Consider the following 18,657-nt stretch of genomic DNA (forward strand, 5'->3'; position numbering starts at 1 on the left):
TTGGGACTCCTGAACCACGAGTCCCCTCCTCCGGAACAAGAGAGTGAGATAGTACAGTGGTAAGGTGTGCAGGCTTGCAAACAGAGAGCTGTGAGTTCGAACCCCAGCAATGAAAGTTAATTTTAAGCAACGCAGATCGATCAAGATTACGGCAGCAGACCTTACCACCCTCCTGCCTAAGGGTCTATTTCTCGCCGGAGGTCCATACCATCTAGCCGGACAGCTTCCTCCGGATTTCGTCTGCCGTAAGTAGCTCTGCACCGCAGACTGACACTACGCTATGTCTGTCCTGCAGCAACCCGATTGTTCCCACCGCCCAGGATCCCCCAGCCGATCCGCCCCAGAGTGATACCCATCCCAGGCTGGGCCTCCTCTCTGTCTCAATCGGTGGCCAATTTAACATGGGTGACTCAAACCCTGGTTTCCGTGCTGGATCGGTTACCCCTGCAGACCCCCGCAGTAGCCACCGGGTCGCAGGAAGCTCCGTCCAAGCCTTCCAAGGCTAGCTGCAAAAGGTCCAGACAGGAACGCCGGTCTGAGTCCTCTTCTCGCTCCATCTCGCCACTCGGTCCTCCTCTGCGGTCGGCGTCCTCCCGATCCTCATCCGCTGAGTCAGGCGAGGCTTCTCTGATGCGCCTTCGGAGGATAATTTGGGGCCGGATTCGAACCAAATCGCTAACATGAGGGATATGGTTCAAAGCCTCATTGGAGCGACCAATCAGACCTGTGGCATCGAAGATTCCTCTACGAAACCCGCAGATCAGGCGGTTTCGTTTAGATGGTCTAAACTACCTCCCAAGGTATTTGCTCCTCATCCTGAATTCGAGGAGCTTCTGGCCAGAGAGAGCGAATTCGACCAGACGTTCTCAAAGAGACAAGCAAGACGCTCATATCTCTTTCCTCCGGATCTCATTGCCAACCGGAATGAGAGGCGTTAGAGAACGACCTCTCCCCCTGTGGATCCGTCGGCCGCTAGACTTGCCGCCAACACAGTCCTTACGCTGTCCGGTGGGCGGCTCTGAAAGATTCCATCGATAGGATCATGGAATCCTTCGTGAAGTCGGCCTTCGAAACTGCCGCATCATCCCAATGCCCGGCTTTGGCTTCCTCATGGGTTTCGAAGTCTGTATCTGAGGGGCTAAACAACTCCGTTGGGGCATTCAAGCTGGAGCTCCGTCAGGCCGGCTGGCGGAACTTGCCACCCAGATTACTCATGCCGGGGAATAATTTGTTCCCGGGACGTCGCGTCTTCTGCCGCACGGGCGCCCAGTAATGTCGTTGCCAGCTGTCGCACTGTTTGACTCAAGAGTCATCGAAGAAGTCCCTCACTAGCCTGCCTTTTCAAGGTTCACGTCCTTTCGGTTCCAAGCTGGACCAAATTATTAAGGACGCCACTGGGGGCACCAGTCCCCTTCTCCAGACCTCACCTAGTTCCCCTTAGGCGGCTACTTTGGTCTTTTCGACCTTTCTCGTAGTTTGCGGCATCAGATTCTTCTTCGCAACTGCAGAGGCCACAGGCATGTTAAGAGAAGAAGGTTTTCTTCGGCTCACTCTTCCCTGGCGTGCCCGCTACTCCTAAGGTGGATTCTCCAGGTCCAGGACTGGAAGTTCCACCTAGGCATGACCCACGACTAGACCCCAGCCCGTTTCTCAGACTGGGCAACCGTCTCCTGTTCCTCAGGGACGTCTTGGTCTCCTCAGCAGAGGTCGCATGGGCCAGGGCACCTGTTCCCTCTAGACACAAAATCTTCTTTTCACGGTCCTGGGATCGTTTTCTTCAAATCCCAACCTACGAGAGACCCCGCTCTAGTCCCGGGTTTTCTTTACTGCCATTGTTTCCCTCCTTAAATCCGGAGTAATCGTTCCCGTCCCAGAACAGGAACGGTTCACAGGCTTCTCTTCGAATCCTTTTGTACTGACAGAGAACGACAAGGGTCGTCCCAGTCCGGATCTCAATTTGCTGAACAAGAAGTTTCGTCGGAGACACTTCAGGATGATATCCCCTCGTTCAGTAATCGCTTCCATGGAGGCTCAGGAATTTCGGTTTCAGGCACCCGAAAGTCTATCCATCTTTCCCGACATTCTAACTGTTGCGGGTGGCTCGTCAACAGGAAGAAGTTCCGTCTTGTTCAGCGCCTCGTATCTCCGGGCATGTTCTTCGACACTTGTCGGACCAGAGTCTTCCTTCCCGAAGACAAGATATCCCTCCTTTGTCAGGAAGTTCACTTGCTCCAGGGTTCTCGGCTCCCCTCCTTTCCGATGGGCCTTAGGGGCCCTAAGGAGGTTGGTTGCAACATCGGAAGCAATTTTCCCTTCGCCCGTTTCATTCAAGACTTCTTCAGCAGGCTATTCTATCACAGGGGACAGGTCTGTCTTCTCCCTGCATCGTCCGATCCGGTTTTCTCCCGGGTCAAATGGTTCCTCGACTGGTGGCCGAGGTCACTTCTCTTATCCCAGAGTAGATCCTTCTCAGCATATCCTTCCTTCCAGTTCCCTGGCAGGTGGTGACGACGGGCGCCAGCCCGCTCGGCGGAGGCGCGGGGCTTTGTCTCCTGTTCTTTCAGGGTTGTTGGTCGGCGCAGGAGTCCTCTTTGCCGATCAATGTTCTCGAGTTCCGGATCATCTTTCCGTCTTGCCTTCACTGGGTAAGGATTCTCAGCAGCCTGCCAATTCGAACCCAGACAGACAATGACACAGCAGTGGCATACGTCTACCACCAGGGGTGTACTCGGCGTTCTCTGGCCTCGGCCGAGATTCCAGGATCCTCCTTTGGACAGAGGCAACGGTCCTGGTGAGCTCCGCAGTGCATGTCCCCGGCGTGGACATTTAGGCCGCCGACTTCCTCGGCTTCGAGGGCCTCGCGGCAGGGGAATGGTACTTCAGGAGGTTTCCCGTCGGATTGCTCTTCGATGGGGGACTCCAGAGGTGGACCTCATGGCGTCCCGATTGAACAGGAGGTCCCTCGGGTCGGCCCAGGGTCCCGTGATCCTCTCACAGTGGTGTTGATATTTTGGCCATTCCTTGGTTGCAGTTCCTGCTCCCCTATCGGTTCCCACCCCTTCCCTTGCTTTCCAAACTGTCGAAAAAGATCAAGGCGGGATGGGTGCCGGTCATTCTGATCGTCCCGGATTGACCTTGGAGGTCTTGGTTTGCAGACATCGTCTATCTTCTCGCGGACACCCCTGGTGCCTTCCAAACGGACCCCGATCTGCTGTCTCAGGGTCCGATCTGCCACCCGAATTATCGGTCGCTCAGTTTAACGGCGTGGATGTGGACTCCACTGTTTTTAAGAGTGTACGGCCTTTCGGCCCGGATGAGTCACACTATAATCCAGGCTAGGAAGCCTTCGTCTTCTTCCAGGATCTACTAGTGTACCTGGAAGGCTTACTTTGCTGATGCGAGTCCAACCGCTTTTCACCTATGTCCCTTTTCCCTGCCTTCCATTTGGTTTTCCTTCAGGCAGGACTGGATTCGGGCTTCGCTCTCAGTTCTCAAAAGGGCCAGGTTCCTGCGCTCTTCTTCCCTTTAAGAAGACTTATCTCCTCAGCCACAGGTTAAGACTTTCCTTCAAGGAGTAGTCCACGCTGTCCCTCCGTTCAGGGCCTCTGTGGATTCATGGGATTTAAAGGTTGTGTTGGTTGTTCTTAGGGGTTCTCCCCTTTGAGCCTCTCAGGGAGTTTTCCCTGTCAGTTCTATCTCGGAAGGTGGTTTTTCTCAGGTCCATCTCTTCGATCCGCCGCGTTTTTGAGTTGACGGCCATTTCCTGCCGTCCTCCTTTCTTGATTTTTCCACCAGGGTAAGGTGGTCCCAGGCCTCCGCCTTCCTTCCTTTCTCGAGGTGGTTTTCATCTTTCCACCTCAACGAGGACTTCGTTCTACCTTCCTTTTGTCCAGCTCCGACTCATCCTCTGGAGCGATCGTTGAACAGGCTGGACCTCGTCAGGGCAGTGAGGATCTCCCTGGCTAGCACGGCCGCTTTCCGAAAGATGGATTCTCTTTTCGCCATCCCTGATGGCGTGCGTAGAGGCCTGCCGGCTTCCAAGGCGACGATTGCTCGCTCGATCAGAATGGCAATTTTGGAAGCTTACCGGGTCAAGCACAGGGGGCCCCCTCCTGAGATGAAGGCTCACTCTACCCGGGCAGTCGGCGCTTCCAGTGCGGTACGTCACAGGGCTTTCGCCGACGGCTTTGCAAAGCGGCAACCTGGTCTTCCATCCACACGTTTCGCCGAACTACGGCGGACTCCAGCCTGGGCAGAAGGATCCTGCAGGCGGCAGTGGTGAGTCCTCTGGCCTGATGGAAGTCTGTTTTTTCCCACCCCAGGGACTGCTTTGGGACGTCCCATGGTTCCTGTGTCCCCCAATGAAAGGCGATAGAGAAAACAGGATTTTTGGTTGCTTACCGTAAAATCTGTTTCTCGGAGCCTTCATTGGGGGACACAGCACCCTCCCAAGTTGAACAGCTCTGTTTACTGTCTACGTTTGAGTTCTTTGAACACTCTGAGTGTTTGAAGCTGTTAATCTGTGAAGCGCCATGGATTTTGTTGGCGCTATATAAAGTTCATTATTATTATATTATCCTTCTCTTTTACACGTTGCTTCTCCTACTGCTTTCTCACTAACTGAAGATCCTACTTCCTGTCGGTGGGGTGTACACTGCAGAGGAGGAGCTAACTTTTTATTTGCATAGTGTCAGCCTCCTAGTGGCAGCAGCATACACCCATGGTTCCTGTGTCCCCCAATGAAGGCTCCGAGAAACAGATTTTACGGTAAGCAACCAAAAATCCTGTTTTTGGCATGTGAAATTATTGGAGCAAGTCGCTCCATAATGATGCATTTTCTGCTAGTTATTCTTTGTGTAGTGGTAAATGCTGCTCCTTAAGTCATCATATACATATGACTCCAGCGCACCATGTATTGCAGTTTCAGCAGGTCCGCGAGCAGTTGGAGAGCCAAATCAACCACCTGAAGCAGGAGAACGGTATTCTACGAGATGCTGTGAGCTCCGCCAGCAACCAGATGGAAAGCAAGTATGTTTTTCTTCTGCGTAAGCTTTTAATACCACTAACGATCCTAATAACACTCACAAGCTTCTTTTTTCTTCCTTTCTTATGGTTTCTAGGCAATCCAGTGAGCTCACTAAGCTTCGGCAGGACTATGCCCGACTTGTCAAAGAACTGAATGATAAAAACGGTAACCTGGCACAAGAGGAGATGCAGAAAAAGAACCACGAGCAGACGATTGCTGGACTGAAGGTGCAAAACAACTCGATGTTCATCACTAGATGGAGTATTTTAAGAAGAACTTAAATTTTCCCTCTTAAACTAGTGCCCCTTCCTCCCCAGGACATAATAGTACGTCATGGGGAGAATGGGGGTGTATGGAGCGGCCTCAGAAGCTGAGCTCGCTATGCACAGGGCAGGTACACACCGATCACTGCTATTTCAGCGATGTCCTACCATGGCAGCCGAGGGCTTGTTAAAAGCTCCCGCTGTCACCTCTTTGGTCCTCCAGTGAAGCTCCGCTATAGAGGAACATTATTTGTTATATATAGTGCATTACCAAAATATTGCAGTGTATACTCCAAGCTATCAAACGATAGCAGATGAACTATAAAGGTAAATTAAAAAAGTTTTTAGAATAGTTACGAAAATAGGAAAGCATAAGTTTGAATCACACCACCCTTCCCTATTAAAATATGTATTAAAAAAAAAAATACCATAAAACGCATGTTAATTTTTGCCACGCTGATTTTCCGATCTATAAAAGTATAAACTTATTTAACACTGCAAATTCCATAAAGAAAGTAAAAAAAACCAACCCTGAAATGTCAGAATTTCTGTTATTTGGGCATTGCACCTCACCATAAGAACGCAGTAAACTACAATCAAAACCTTGTATCTACCACAAAATGGTACCAATAAGTCAGCTTGGTGCACAAAACAAGACACAATCCCTCCCACTGGACAATACACAGAAGAATAAAGTTGCTAATCTTTGTAAATGTTGGCAAAAAACACTTTTTTTTTTTTTTTTTAACTTTTCCTTGTTAAAGGCCTTAAGAATCTTTTTGTCGGGTAATTCTTAATGTAAACTCAATGACTTAAAACTTAGTTTCTTCGTATGTGGAGAAAAAAAGACACTCTGACCAAACTGTGTTGAAACTGTGATGAAAATTACTGATGAAGCTTGGTCTGTTTTTCTTGTACATGAAAAAAAAAAAAAAACTGATGTGTGAATGAGGCCTCTGAGGGTGTTAATACTTTGGGTTCCAGCTCTGGCACCTTGAGCCACTCGATTTCTGTCATGCAAAGTATACGTGTTAGCTTCCACCCACAATCACTTCTGTGCCCAGATTTCTAGGGGCTGCACAAAATGGCATCAAAGGCCCCATGTGGACCCCAGGATGCAAGTTGGCCACTCCTGATTTATACCAAGGCAAATATAGAGGTGCATTTCACCTAACCCTAGTGTCATGTTATAAGGTGGGCTGTCAGTGTGGCCAAATCATGATTTCCAGAGACCGAAATGTCCAAGCGGTACTAAGGGGGGTCACGCTCTCTGCATTTATGACTTCTATATGGTACAAAACGTTACTAGTTGAGGACATGAGGCAGAAGATGGTGTAGATGCTTCCCTATTCCAACTTGTGTATGTGTTTTCTGTAGATATTTGCTGCTTTTAGGTGGAGGTTATCGGCCATTGTTGTGAATTTGTTTTTAATTTTTTTTTTTTGCTTTTAAGGCTCAGAAGCAAGAGGCAGAAAGGAGATGGGAAGAAGTTGAAGGCTACCTAAGGAAAAGGATGTCCGATTTAGAAATAAGCCAGCAAGGTCATTAGTGTTTTTTTTTTGTTTGTTTTTTTTTTACTTTGATTTGTTGTATGCTTTTTCTATACAGTATGTTGTGCATATACAATAAGCATGGTCTTATTTTTTTGACAGACTTTCAGGGAAAGCTTATGTCCAAGGAGGCTGAAGTCCAGGGCTTGCACAGCAAACTTACAGACACCATGGTGGCCAACCAGCAGTTGGATCAGCGAGTCAGGCAGCTCATGAGTGAAGGACAGAACGAGAGCCTTCAAATACAGGTGCAGGTACTGTCTTATGGAGGTCCGACAAGAAACCCTCATATTCCCATTAGCATGTGGTGTTCTTTCGACTCCTGATTTCCCTTGTGATGGTTTGTTTCCACTACAAACCTTAAGGTACCGTCACACTAGACGATATCGCTAGCGATCCGTGACGTTGCAGCGTCCTGGCTAGCGATATCGTCCAGTGTGACAGGCAGCAGCGATCAGGCCCCTGCTGTGATGTCGCTGGTCGGGGAAGAAAGTCCAGAACTTTGTTTCGTCGCTGGATCTCCCGCTGACATCGCTGAATCGGAGTGTGTGACGCCGATTCAGCGATGTCTTCGCTGGTAACCAGAGTAAACATCGGGTTACTAAGCGCAGGGCCGCGCTTAGTAACCCGATGTTTACCCTGGTTACCATCCTAAAAGTAAAAAAAACAACCACTACATACTTACCTACCGCTCTCTGTCCCCGGCGCTCTGCTTCTCTGCACTCCTCCTGCACTCACTGTGAGCACAGCGGCCGGAAAGCAGAGCAGTGACGTCACCGCTCTGCTTTCCGGCTGACCGGCGCTCACAGCCAGAGCAGAGAAGCACAGCGCCGGGGACAGACAGCGGTAGGTAAGTATGTAGTGGTTGTTTTTTTTACTTTAACGATGGTAACCAGGGTAAACATCGGGTTACTAAGCGCGGCTCTGCGCTTAGTAACCCGATGTTTACCCTGGTTACCGGCATCGTTGGTCGCTGGAGAGCTGTCTGTGTGACAGCTCTCCAGCGACCAAACAGCGACGCTGCAGCGATCCGGATCGTTGTCGGTATCGCTGCAGCGTCGCTTAGTGTGACGGTACCTTTAGTCTTGGTTCACACTTGCATTATATGGATCTTGTTCTTGCTTCTTTTTACCTTCACCCAAATTTGGTTTGGGAAAGGAAAACCTTCTTTTTTGAGAAAAAGTTTAAAAGACTTGCCCGACTTTCATGAAAGTCTGCAGACTTGTGAACTCTCACATTGTGTGCAGCACACACTTCAAGTGCCGGCATTGAGACCACAAGTATGTGATATGAAAATTCCTGGCCACATTCAGACTAGACGTGTGTGACATCTCTCGATTCACTTGCATTGAGCGAGGCCGGACACGTCTAGTTCGACTGTGGCCGGACATATGCAAGTCATAAATTAGTGGTCACATGATCGCTCAACCTTGATAGTGGCACTGGACAGATCTCACAGCGTGCGCTGTGCACAATGTAAGCATTCATAAGTCTGCAGACTATTGTGAAAGTCCTCAACAACCCCTTTAAGGCTGCAAGACTTGTCACCATGCAGCCTAATCCAACAGCGATGGAGGAGAACAGATCCCTTGATCTAGTTTGAGCTGCTTGGAGTGGCTGCCATATGTGTCACATTATGCTTAAATGACCTGTTTTATTTTCCTTATGTGAAATAGTCTTGTTTTTTGGCGCTTTTTACCATGTAGTTATTTTTTCCCTTTACATTTGGGGTGCTAACTTCAAAGCAATTCCCTTTATATCATCTGTGAAGGAATCATGGATTGGTTTAGATTGCACAGGGAAATAGGGAAATGTTGACTAATTACGAGCTGTTAGTGTGATGTTTGTGATCCACTTTCCCAACCCTTCTCCCCTCCCCCCCCCCAAAAAAAAAAAAAATGGCTTTTTAAATACGGTAGTTTTCTAGGATTACAATTATTTTCCAGTACTATTTATTAACTTTTTTATTATGTACCTGAGGACTAACGGGCAGATAGTTGCTAACTAGCTGCCTGTTGTGCCCGATGCCGATAAGCGCAGCTACTTCTCTTCCTGCTGCTTTGTCAGTGGGGCGAAGCTGCCGATTTCCTGCAGAGTGGCAGCCGACTCCCTGCTGATTACTGCATGGAGCCAGGCTGTCAATCATCATGACGTCGGCAGTCACGACCCGTGACCTGACCATCCAGCATGTAGTAGCTTCTATCCACTCCCAATGTGTATAAATGGAATTACCCACGTGGAAAACACCTTTTAACCCCTTCCCGACCTGTGACACCACGTAGGCGTGATGAATCGGTGCCGATCCGACCTGTGACGCCTATGTGGCGTCATGGAGGGATCGTGTCCCTGCAGGTCGGGTGAAAGGGTTAACTCCAATTTCACCCGATCGACAGGGGGAGTGGTACTTCAGCCCAGGGGGGGTGGCTTCACCCCCCGTGGCTACGATCACAATTTGTAATATTTCACCTATGAAAAGTGGTGAAATATTACAATCCAGCCATGGCTGATGCTGCAATATTATCGGCCATGGCTGGAATCCCTGATCTGCCACCGATCTCCTCCCCAGTCCTCCGTTCTGTCCCGTACTGTGGTCTGCTTCCCCCGTCCTCCTGTCTGCTTCCCCCGTCCTCCTGTCTGCTTCCCCCGTCCTCCTGTCTGCTTCCCCCGTCCTCCTGTCTGCTTCCCCCGTCCTCCTGTCTGCTTCCCCCGTCCTCCTGTCTGCTTCCCCCGTCCTCCTGTCTGCTTCCCCCGTCCTCCTGTCTGCTTCCCCCGTCCTCCTGTCTGCTTCCCCCGTCCTCCTGTCTGCTTCCCCCGTCCTCCTGTCTGCTTCCCCCGTCCTCCTGTCTGCTTCCCCCGTCCTCCTGTCTGCTTCCCCCGTCCTCCTGTCTGCTTCCCCCGTCCTCCTGTCTGCTTCCCCCGTCCTCCTGTCTGCTTCCCCCGTCCTCCTGTCTGCTTCCCCCGTCCTCCTGTCTGCTTCCCCCGTCCTCCTGTCTGCTTCCCCCGTCCTCCTGTCCGCTCCCCCCCCGTCCTCCTGTCCCGTCCTCCTGTCCGCTCCTCCCGTCCTCCTGTCCGCAGCCCCCCGTCCTCCTGTCCCGTCCTCCTGTCCGCTCCCCCCGTCCTCCTGTCCGCAGCCCCCACCCCCCCCGTGCTCTGATCCCACCCCCTCATACTTACCGAGCCTCCCGGTATCCGTGCGTCTTCTCCATGGGCGCCGCCTTCTTCCAAAATGGCTGGCGCATGCCAGGTACATTTTATCACAGTGATCAAAATAAAAGAAAATAGTAAATGAACCCCCCCTTTATCACCCCCATAGGTAGGGACAATAATAAAATAAAGAAAATCTATATATTTTTTTCCCACTAGGGATAGGGCTAGGGGGTTAGGGCTAGAATTAGGGTTAGAACTAGGGTTAGAATTAGGCTATGTGCACACGGTGCGGATTTGGCTGCGGATTCGCAGCGGATTGGCCGCTGCGGATTCGTAGGAGTTTTCCATCAGGTTTACAGTACCATGTGTGGCCAAACAGTGGTTTACCCCCACATATGGGGTACCAGCATACTCAGGACAAACTGGGCAACAATTATTAGGGTCCAATTTCTCCTGTTACCCTTGTGAAAATAAAAAATTACTTGCTAAAGCATAATTTTTGAGGAAAGAAAAAGGATTTTTTATTTTCACGGCTCTGCGTTATAAACTTCTGTGAAGCACTTGGGGGTTAAAAGTGGTTACCGCACATCTAGATTAGTTCCATGGGAGGTTTAGTTTCCAAAATGGGGTGACATGTGGGGGAGCTCCAATGTTTAGGCACACAGGGGCTCTCCAAACGCGATATGGTGTCCGCTAACGATTGGAGCTAATTTTTCATTCAAAAAGTCAAATGGCGCTCCTTCCCTTCCGAGCCCTGCTGTATGCCCAAACAGTGGTTTACCCCCACATGTAAGGTATCAGTGTACTCAGGAGAAATTGCCCAACACATTTTAGGATCCATTTTATCCTGGTGCCGATGTGGAAATGAACAAATTGAGGCTAAAAGAAATTTTTTGTGAAAAGAAAAAAAAAAAAGTATTTTTTCATTTTTACGGATCAATTTGTGAAGCACTTGGGGGTTCAAAGTGCTCACTATGCATCTAGATAAGCTCCTTAGGGGGTCTAGTTCCCAAAATGGGGTCACTTGGGGGGGAGCTCCAATGTTTAGGCACACAGGGGCTCTCCAAACGCCACATGGTGTCCGCTAAAAATTGGAGCCAATTTTTCATTGAAAGTCAAATGGCGCTCCTTCCCTTCCGAGCCCTGTCGTGCGCCCAAACAATGGTTCCCCCCCACATATGGGGAATCGGCGTACTCAGGACAAATTGTACAATAACTTTTGGGGTCCAGTTTCTCTTTTTACCCTTGGAAAAATAAAAAAATTGTTGCTAAAAGATCATTTTTGTGACTAAAAAGTTAAATGTTCATTTTTTCCTTCCATGTTGCTTCTGCTGCTGTGAAGCACCTGAAGGGTTAATAAACTTCTTGAATGTGGTTTTGAATACCTTCAGGGGTGCAGTTGTTAGAATGGTGTCACTTTTGGGTATTTTCAGCCATATAGACCCATCAAACTGACTTCAAATGTGAGGTGGTCCCTAAAAAAAGTGGTTTTGTAAATTTCGTTGTAAAAATGAGAAATCGCTGGTCAAATTTTAACCCTTATAACTTCCTAGTAAAAAAAAAAGTTTGTTTCCAAAATTGTGCTGTTGTAAAGTAGACATGTGGGTAATTTTATTTATTAACTATTTTGTGTCCCATAACTCTCTCGTTTAACAGAATAAAAATTAAAAATTTGAAAATTGCGAAATTTTCAAAGTTTAAGCCAAATTTCCATTTTTTTCACAAGTAAGTGCAAAAATTATCAACCTAAATTTACCACTAACATGAAGCCCAATATGTCACGAAAAAACAATCTCAGAACCGCTAGGATCCGTTGAAGCGTTCCTGAGTTATTACCTCATAAAGGGACACTGGTCAGAATTGCAAAAAACGGCCAGGTCATTAAGGTAAAAATAGGCGGGGTCATGAAGGGGTTAAAATTATCATTGACCACCGATACGCCTTTTAATGGCAGCAGTTAAGGGTACTTAAACCACAGCGCCGTTAATTAACGGCGTTGTGGAAAAAGTGAATAGCGCCTCCCAGAGTCGGATTTTCTCTGGGGTCTCGGTTGCCGGGGGTAGCAGAGACCCCAGAGAACATGATTCGGGGGTGTTTTACCGACCCCCGGGTTGCGATCGCTGGTAATAAACCGTTTACCGGTAGTCGCAAATAAAAAAAACACAACAAAACACGCGATTTCTCATTTAATCTCTCTTTTTCTCCAATGTGATTGCACATCAGAGGACAGAGAAATGGGGTCCCCGATAGCCCCCAATACTCACCTGTCTCCCCCGATGCTCCTCGTGGCTCCCGATGGGCGCCGCCATCTTGTTCCAGCCAAAAAATGGCGGGCGCGGTGTGCCCGCCAGCCGGTTCCCGGAAGATTTTTGGGGTCTCGGCTGCCAGGGGTAGCCGAGACCCCAAAGAACATGATCGGGGTCGGTTTTTACCGACCCCTGTTTTGCGATCGCCGTATTAACTGTATACCGGCGGCTGCAAAAAAAAAAAAAAGCGATCTGTCATTCTCTGTCCTCTGATGTGATCGCACATCAGAGGACAGAGAAATAGGGAGATTCGGGGACCCTGTTATACTTACCGGTGTCCCTGGGTCCTCCTGCGTCCCCTCCTGCCCGCCGGCTTCTTCATCCGGTAAGAAAATGAGGGGCGCATGCGCTGTGCGCCCGCCATGATCTGCCTGCCCGCAGCTAGAGGAGTTGGGGCTAATTTTAGGGTTAGGACTAAATTTAGGGTTTGGGTTGGGGCTAAATTTAGGGTTAGGGTTGGGGCTAAATTTAGGGTTGGGGCTAAATTTAGGGTTGGGGCTAAATTTAGGGTTGGGGCTAAATTTAGGGTTGGGGCTAAATTTAGGGTTGGGGCTAAATTTAGGGTTGGGGCTAAATTTAGGGTTAGGGCTAGGGGTTAGGCTTCTTTCACACTTGTGTCGGTACGGGGCCGTCTCAATGTGTCGGCCCGATGTACCGAGGCATGTTGTGAAAATTGTGCACAACGTGGACAGCGGATGCAGTTTTTCAACGCATCTTCTGCCCAGTCTATGTCCTGGGAAGGAGGGGGGGGAGTTACGGCCACGCATGCGCGGTCGGAAATGGCGGACGCGACGTACAAAAAAACGTTACATTGAACTTTTTTTGTGACGACTATCCGCCAAAATACAACGGATCCAGTGCATGACGGACGTGACGTGTGGCCATCCGTCGTGATCCGTCGGCAATACAAGTCTATGGGCAAAAACGCATCCTGCGGGCACATTTGCAGGATCCGTTGTTTGTCCAAAACGACGGATTGCGATTGGTGCCACACGACGCAAGTGTGAAAGTAGCCTTAGGGTTGGGCTAGGGTTAGGGTTGGGGCTAAAGTTAGGGCTAGGGTAACAGCTAAAGTTAGTGTTAGAGTTGGGATTAGGGTTAGGGTTTGGATTAGGGTTGGCATTACGGTTAGGGTTGGCATTACGGTTAGGGTTGGCATTAGCGTTACGCTTGGGATTAGGGTTAGGGTTGGGATTAGGGTTAGAGGTGTATTGGGATTAGGGTTAGGTTTGAGGTTAGGGTTAAGATTAGTATTAGGGGTGTGTTGGATTTAGGGTTTTGATTAGGGTTATGGTTAGGGTTGAGATTAGGGTTGTTTTGGGGTTAGGGTTGTGATTAACGTTAGGGTTGTGATTAGGATTATGAATTGGGTTGGGATTAGGGTTAAGGATGTGTTGGGGTTAGGGTTGGAGTTAGAATTGGGGGGTTTCCACTGTTTAGGTACATCAGGGGGTCTCCAAACACGACAGCCAATTTTGCGCTCAAAAAGTCAAATGGTGCTCCCTCCCTTCTGAGCTCTGCCGTGCGCCCAAACTGTGGTTTACCCCCACATATGGGGCATCAGCGTTCTCTGGGATAAATTGGACAACAACTTTTGGGGTCCAATTTCTCCTGTTACCCTTGTGAAAATAAAAACTTGGGGGCTAAAAAAAATCTCTCTTGTGGGAAAAAAAAAATATTTTATATTTTCACGACTCTGCATTATAAACTTCTGTGAAGCACTTGGGCATTCAAAGTTCTCACCACACATCTAGATAAGTTCCTTGGGGGGTCTAGTTTCCAAAATGGGGTCACTTGTGGGGGGTTTCTACATCGGGGGCTCTGCAAACACAACATAACGCCCGCAGACAATTCTATCAGTCTGCATTCCAAAGCGGCGCTCCTTCCCTTCCGAGCTCTGCCGTGCGCCCAAACAGTGGTCCCCCCACACATGGGGTACCAGCATACTCAGGACAAATTGGACAACAACTTTTGGGGTCCAATTTCTCCTGTTACCTTTGTGAAAGTATAAATTTGGGGGTGAAAAGATCATTTTTGTGGAAACAATATGATTTTTTTATTCTCATGGCTCTACATTATAAACTTCTGTGAAGCAGTTGGGGGTTCATAGTGCTCACCACACATCTAGATATTCTCTTTGGGGGGTCTAGTTTCCAAAATGGGGTCACTTATGGGGGGTTTCTACTGTTCAGGTACATCAGGAGCTCTGCAAATGCAACATGACGCCTGCAGACCATCCTATCAAAGTCTGCATTCCAAGCGGCACTCCTTCCCTTCCGAGCCCCGATGGGTGCCCAAACAGTGCCCCCCCCCCCACATATGGGGTATCAGCATACTCAGGACAAACTGGTCAACAGATTTTTTGGGTCCTAATGTCTCCTGCTACCCTTGAGAAAATAAAAAATTGCAGGCTAAAAAATAATTTTTGAGGAAAAAAAGTTTTTTTTTATTTTCTCAGCTCTACTTTATAAGTTTCTGTGAAGCACTTTGGGGTTTAAAGTGCTCACCACACGTCTAGATAAGTTCCTTAAGGGTTCTAGTTTCCAAAATGGGGTCACTTGTGGGGGGTTTCCACTGTTTAGGCACATTAGGGGCTCTCTAAACGTGACATGGCGTCCGATCTCCATTCCAGCCAATTCTATATTGAAAAAGTAAAACGGCGCTCCTTCTCTTCCAAGCTCTGCGGTGCGCCCAAACAGTGGTTTACCCCCCACATATGGGGTTTCGGTGTATTCAGGAGAAATTGCACAACAAAATTTATGGTTACATTTCTGTTTTTACACTTATGAAAATAAAAAAAAAATGGTTCTGAAGTAAAATGTTTGCAAAAAAAGTTAAATGTTCATTTTTTTCCTTCCACATTATTTCAGTTCCTGTGAAGCACGTAAAGGGTTAATAAACTTCTTGAATGTGGTTTCGAGCACCTTGAGGTGTACAGTTTTTAGAATGGTGTCACACTTGGTTATTTTCTGTCATATAGACCCCTCAAAATGACTTCAAATGTGATGGGGTCCCCCCATAAAAGTGTTGTAAAAATGAGAAATTGCTGGTCAACTTTTAACCCTTATAACTCCCTTACAAAAAAAATTTTGTTTCCAAAATGTTCTGATGTAAAGTAGACATGTGGGAAATGTTATTTATTAACTATTTTTTGTGACATATCTCTCTGATTTAAGGGCATAAAAATACAAAGTTTGAAAATTGCAAAATTTTAAAAATTTTCGCTATATTTCTGTTTTTTTTCATAAATAATCGCAAGTAATATCGAAGAAATGTTACCACTAACATAGAGTACAATATGTCACGAAAAAACAATGTCTAAATCAGTGGGATCTGTTAAAGCGTTCCAGAGTTATAACCTCATAAAGTGACAGTGGTCAGAATTGTAAAAATTGGCTCGGTCATTAAAGGGAACCTGTCACCCCGTTTTTTCAAGAAGAGCTAAAAATAGCGTTAAACAGGGGCAGAGCTGGGCTTTACATTAGTGTATTTTGGAGCCTTTATTCCCCACCTATGCTGCCGAAATACCTTTGTAAAGTCGCCGTTTTGGGCGGTCACTCACGCTGGTCAGGTCATATGGGCGAAGCCGAATTCGCATCTCGGCTACAGGAAAATGGCCGCCGCGATCTCCATCTGCGCACGCGCTGCGTTCCGCGGCCATTTTCCTGAAGCCCCGGGAAACCGAGAAGAACAATCTGCGCACGCGCGGCCTCACAAGGATGGCCGCGCCCACCGATAAACGGCTGAATAGCGCAGATCGCGCCATTTTCCTTGAAGCTGCGCAGTGGATTCGCCACTTGGACATGCGCACACCACTACGCCACCAACGGAGATCTGGGGGAGAAACAGCGCTGTCACCACCCCCATATGACCTGACCAGCGTGACTGACAGCCCAAAACGGCGACTTTACAAAGGTATTTCGGCAGCATACTCACCGGGGCCGTTTGTCGCAGAGAGCTGTGAGTATCCATTCCTCTTCAGTAGCGCGCAGTGTCAGCCGGAGCCTTCCTGCTGCTGTCGGCTGTCACATGTGCCGATACTTGAGAAATTAATATTCATTTCTCTAACGTATCTGCTCACGTGACCGCTGGCAGCAGCCGAAAGCCGCTGGCTGACACCGCGCTCTACTGAAGAGCAATGAAAATTCACCGCTCTCATCGATGAACGGTCCCGGTGAGTTTTATGGCAGCTGTGATCTGCTTTTTTTTTTTTTTTTTTTAAATCTTTCCTGATGGGGCCATGGATACCAGGAGTGGGATGGGGCCAATTTATAAAAGAAAAAGGATGGGGCCAGTCATACCAGGAACGGGATGGGGCCAATCATACCAGGAACGGGTTGGGGCCAATCCTACCAGGATCGGGATGGGGACAATTATACCAGAATAGGGATTTTGACAATCATACCAGGATTGGGCCATGCTCACCAGGATAGGGATGAGGGAGCAATGAATACCAGGATAGGGGATATTACAGCACAGAACTGACCATTTTTGTTTGCTTCAATTTTTTTCCCTAATTTCCTCCTCTAAAACCTAGGTGTGTCTTATGGTCCTGTGTGTCTTGTGATCTGAAAAATACGGTATATGTCTTGTTAGTGATGCACATGCATCACTGACATGTTTTCTCCTATGCCTCATTGGGGGACACAGGACCATGGGTGTTATGCTGCTGCCACCAAGTTAACACATAAATAATAGCTCCTCCCCTGCAGTATACACCCTCCTGCTGGCTCTAAGTGAACCAGTTCTTGCTTAGTGTCTGTAGGAGGCACTTGGGTCTGTTTTCAGACCTCACCGTTTTTATTTTCATTTTTTATTTTTATTCTATTTTTTTCTTAACTGAGCGAATGGGGGCAACTGATCCTTTCTAGGTTCCGATCTCCCCCGAACCATCAACAGGCAAGTACGTGGAGCGTTCCTTCCGTATTCTTTCCTGTAATGTTGGATGCCAGCCCTGAGCTCACCTTACGGGCGACTGTTCCTTCGCGTTCCGATTTCCCCCCTCCATAGCAGGCGACCACATGGAGTAGCCCTCCATCTACCTCTCTTGGAGCCAGGTGCATAGCCGGACATAATATGTATGGAGTCCGTGCAGCCCCCCACTGCATCACCACTGATATAGCGGATGACGCAAGGCGGCAGAAGCTCTCCACCCCCTCCGTGACTATGGCGACGGTGGATTGAGCACCGGCCCACCGCATGTACCGTGAGTACGCTGCGGGGGCTGAGGCGCTCGGGGCTCCTGGTCCCGGGGTATGGAAGGTCCGCACCTCAAACAGGGCTAAATCCCGGGTCCGTGGGTGGTCCACAGCACTGCATTTCAACTAAGCGCGGCTGAGGGATGCCACTAATAGCGGTCGCGACCGCACTTTTAAAATTTAGCCCCCGGCTTCTCCCCTTCATACAGGCTGGAGTTTTTGGCCACACCCACTGGCAATTACTGCCGCCCATCTTTCCTGGCGCTGATCGTTCCCTGAGAAGCGTTTTCACAGATCTCGGCGGCCATCTGGGACACCCACAGGGCTGATGCTGCAGCGCTGCTTTAGCTTTTCCAATCACAGCCTTCAGGACCATACTGCGGACCTCCCCTGGGGTCTCAAGACACAGGACCTGGGTAAGCTGTAGAATCATAGATTAACCCTTCCCCTGCTAGTAAGCGCTCTACTCAAGGCTACTATGTCTCAATCAAGGCCTCACAAAAAGTTTGGGCAAACCCACACTGTGTTCTTTGCTGCATGTACCTCTTGTAAGGTGTCATTACCCCGGGGTCACAATATTGCATTGTGCTCAGCTTGTGAACCGGTGACTGTTCAGGACCCACTTGTTACTGATACCGATCCCAGTGAGCTTGGTCCCCCTGGGTGGGCTACCTCCCTTACCCGGTCTATGGCATCCCTGGCAAAAGCGTTAGACTCCTTCCGAGACCCGCCCTCTAACCTAGGCACTCTTACGGATGACGCTTCCGATCGTCAGAACCCCTCGCACTCTAGGGGTCATACCTTGCCAAGGAGCTCTCGCTCTTCCAGAAAAAGGACTCGTGCCATATCCCCAGACCATCACCGGGATTCGGGTTCTGAGCGCTCCATTTCTCGCTCCCCTTCCATTGGGGCTAGTAGAGAACCTGTTTCAGAGGACTTTTCTGACACGTCCCTAGATTAGGAATTTCATCACGATCAGGAGACTCTCGACTCTCTAAGTCAGTGAATAAGACCTTGAAGCTTGAGGAGGAACCTTTATCTAAAACTGATCATGCCGTGGCCTTTAAGAGGACCAAACGTACTCATATAGTGTTCGCCACTCATCCCGAATTTAAGGAAATCATTGAAGCTCACAGGATCCGTCCAGATAAAGGATTCACAGGGCAG

At 48.7% G+C, this 18,657-nt stretch overlaps 1 protein-coding gene across 20 annotated transcripts in view; it reads left to right on the forward strand.

Moving 5' to 3' along the window:
* KTN1 (kinectin 1) overlaps positions 1–18,657 on the forward strand; it is a 197,824-nt gene that overhangs the window by 35,476 nt on the left and 143,691 nt on the right. For 13 of the 20 annotated variants that reach the window (XM_069732747.1, XM_069732819.1, XM_069732828.1 and 10 more), the window contains exons 8-11: positions 4,922–5,028; positions 5,121–5,253; positions 6,743–6,830; positions 6,942–7,093. In XM_069732747.1, coding sequence (XP_069588848.1) covers positions 4,922–5,028; positions 5,121–5,253; positions 6,743–6,830; positions 6,942–7,093 — 480 coding nt within the window. The remainder of the gene's footprint in view (positions 1–4,921; positions 5,029–5,120; positions 5,254–6,742; positions 6,831–6,941; positions 7,094–18,657) is intronic. The other 7 variants (XM_069732755.1, XM_069732836.1, XM_069732912.1 and 4 more) reach the window with 1 other exon arrangement.

This window comes from Ranitomeya imitator, chromosome 1, assembly GCF_032444005.1.
Source record: "Ranitomeya imitator isolate aRanImi1 chromosome 1, aRanImi1.pri, whole genome shotgun sequence".
Lineage (NCBI taxonomy): Eukaryota > Metazoa > Chordata > Amphibia > Anura > Dendrobatidae > Ranitomeya > Ranitomeya imitator.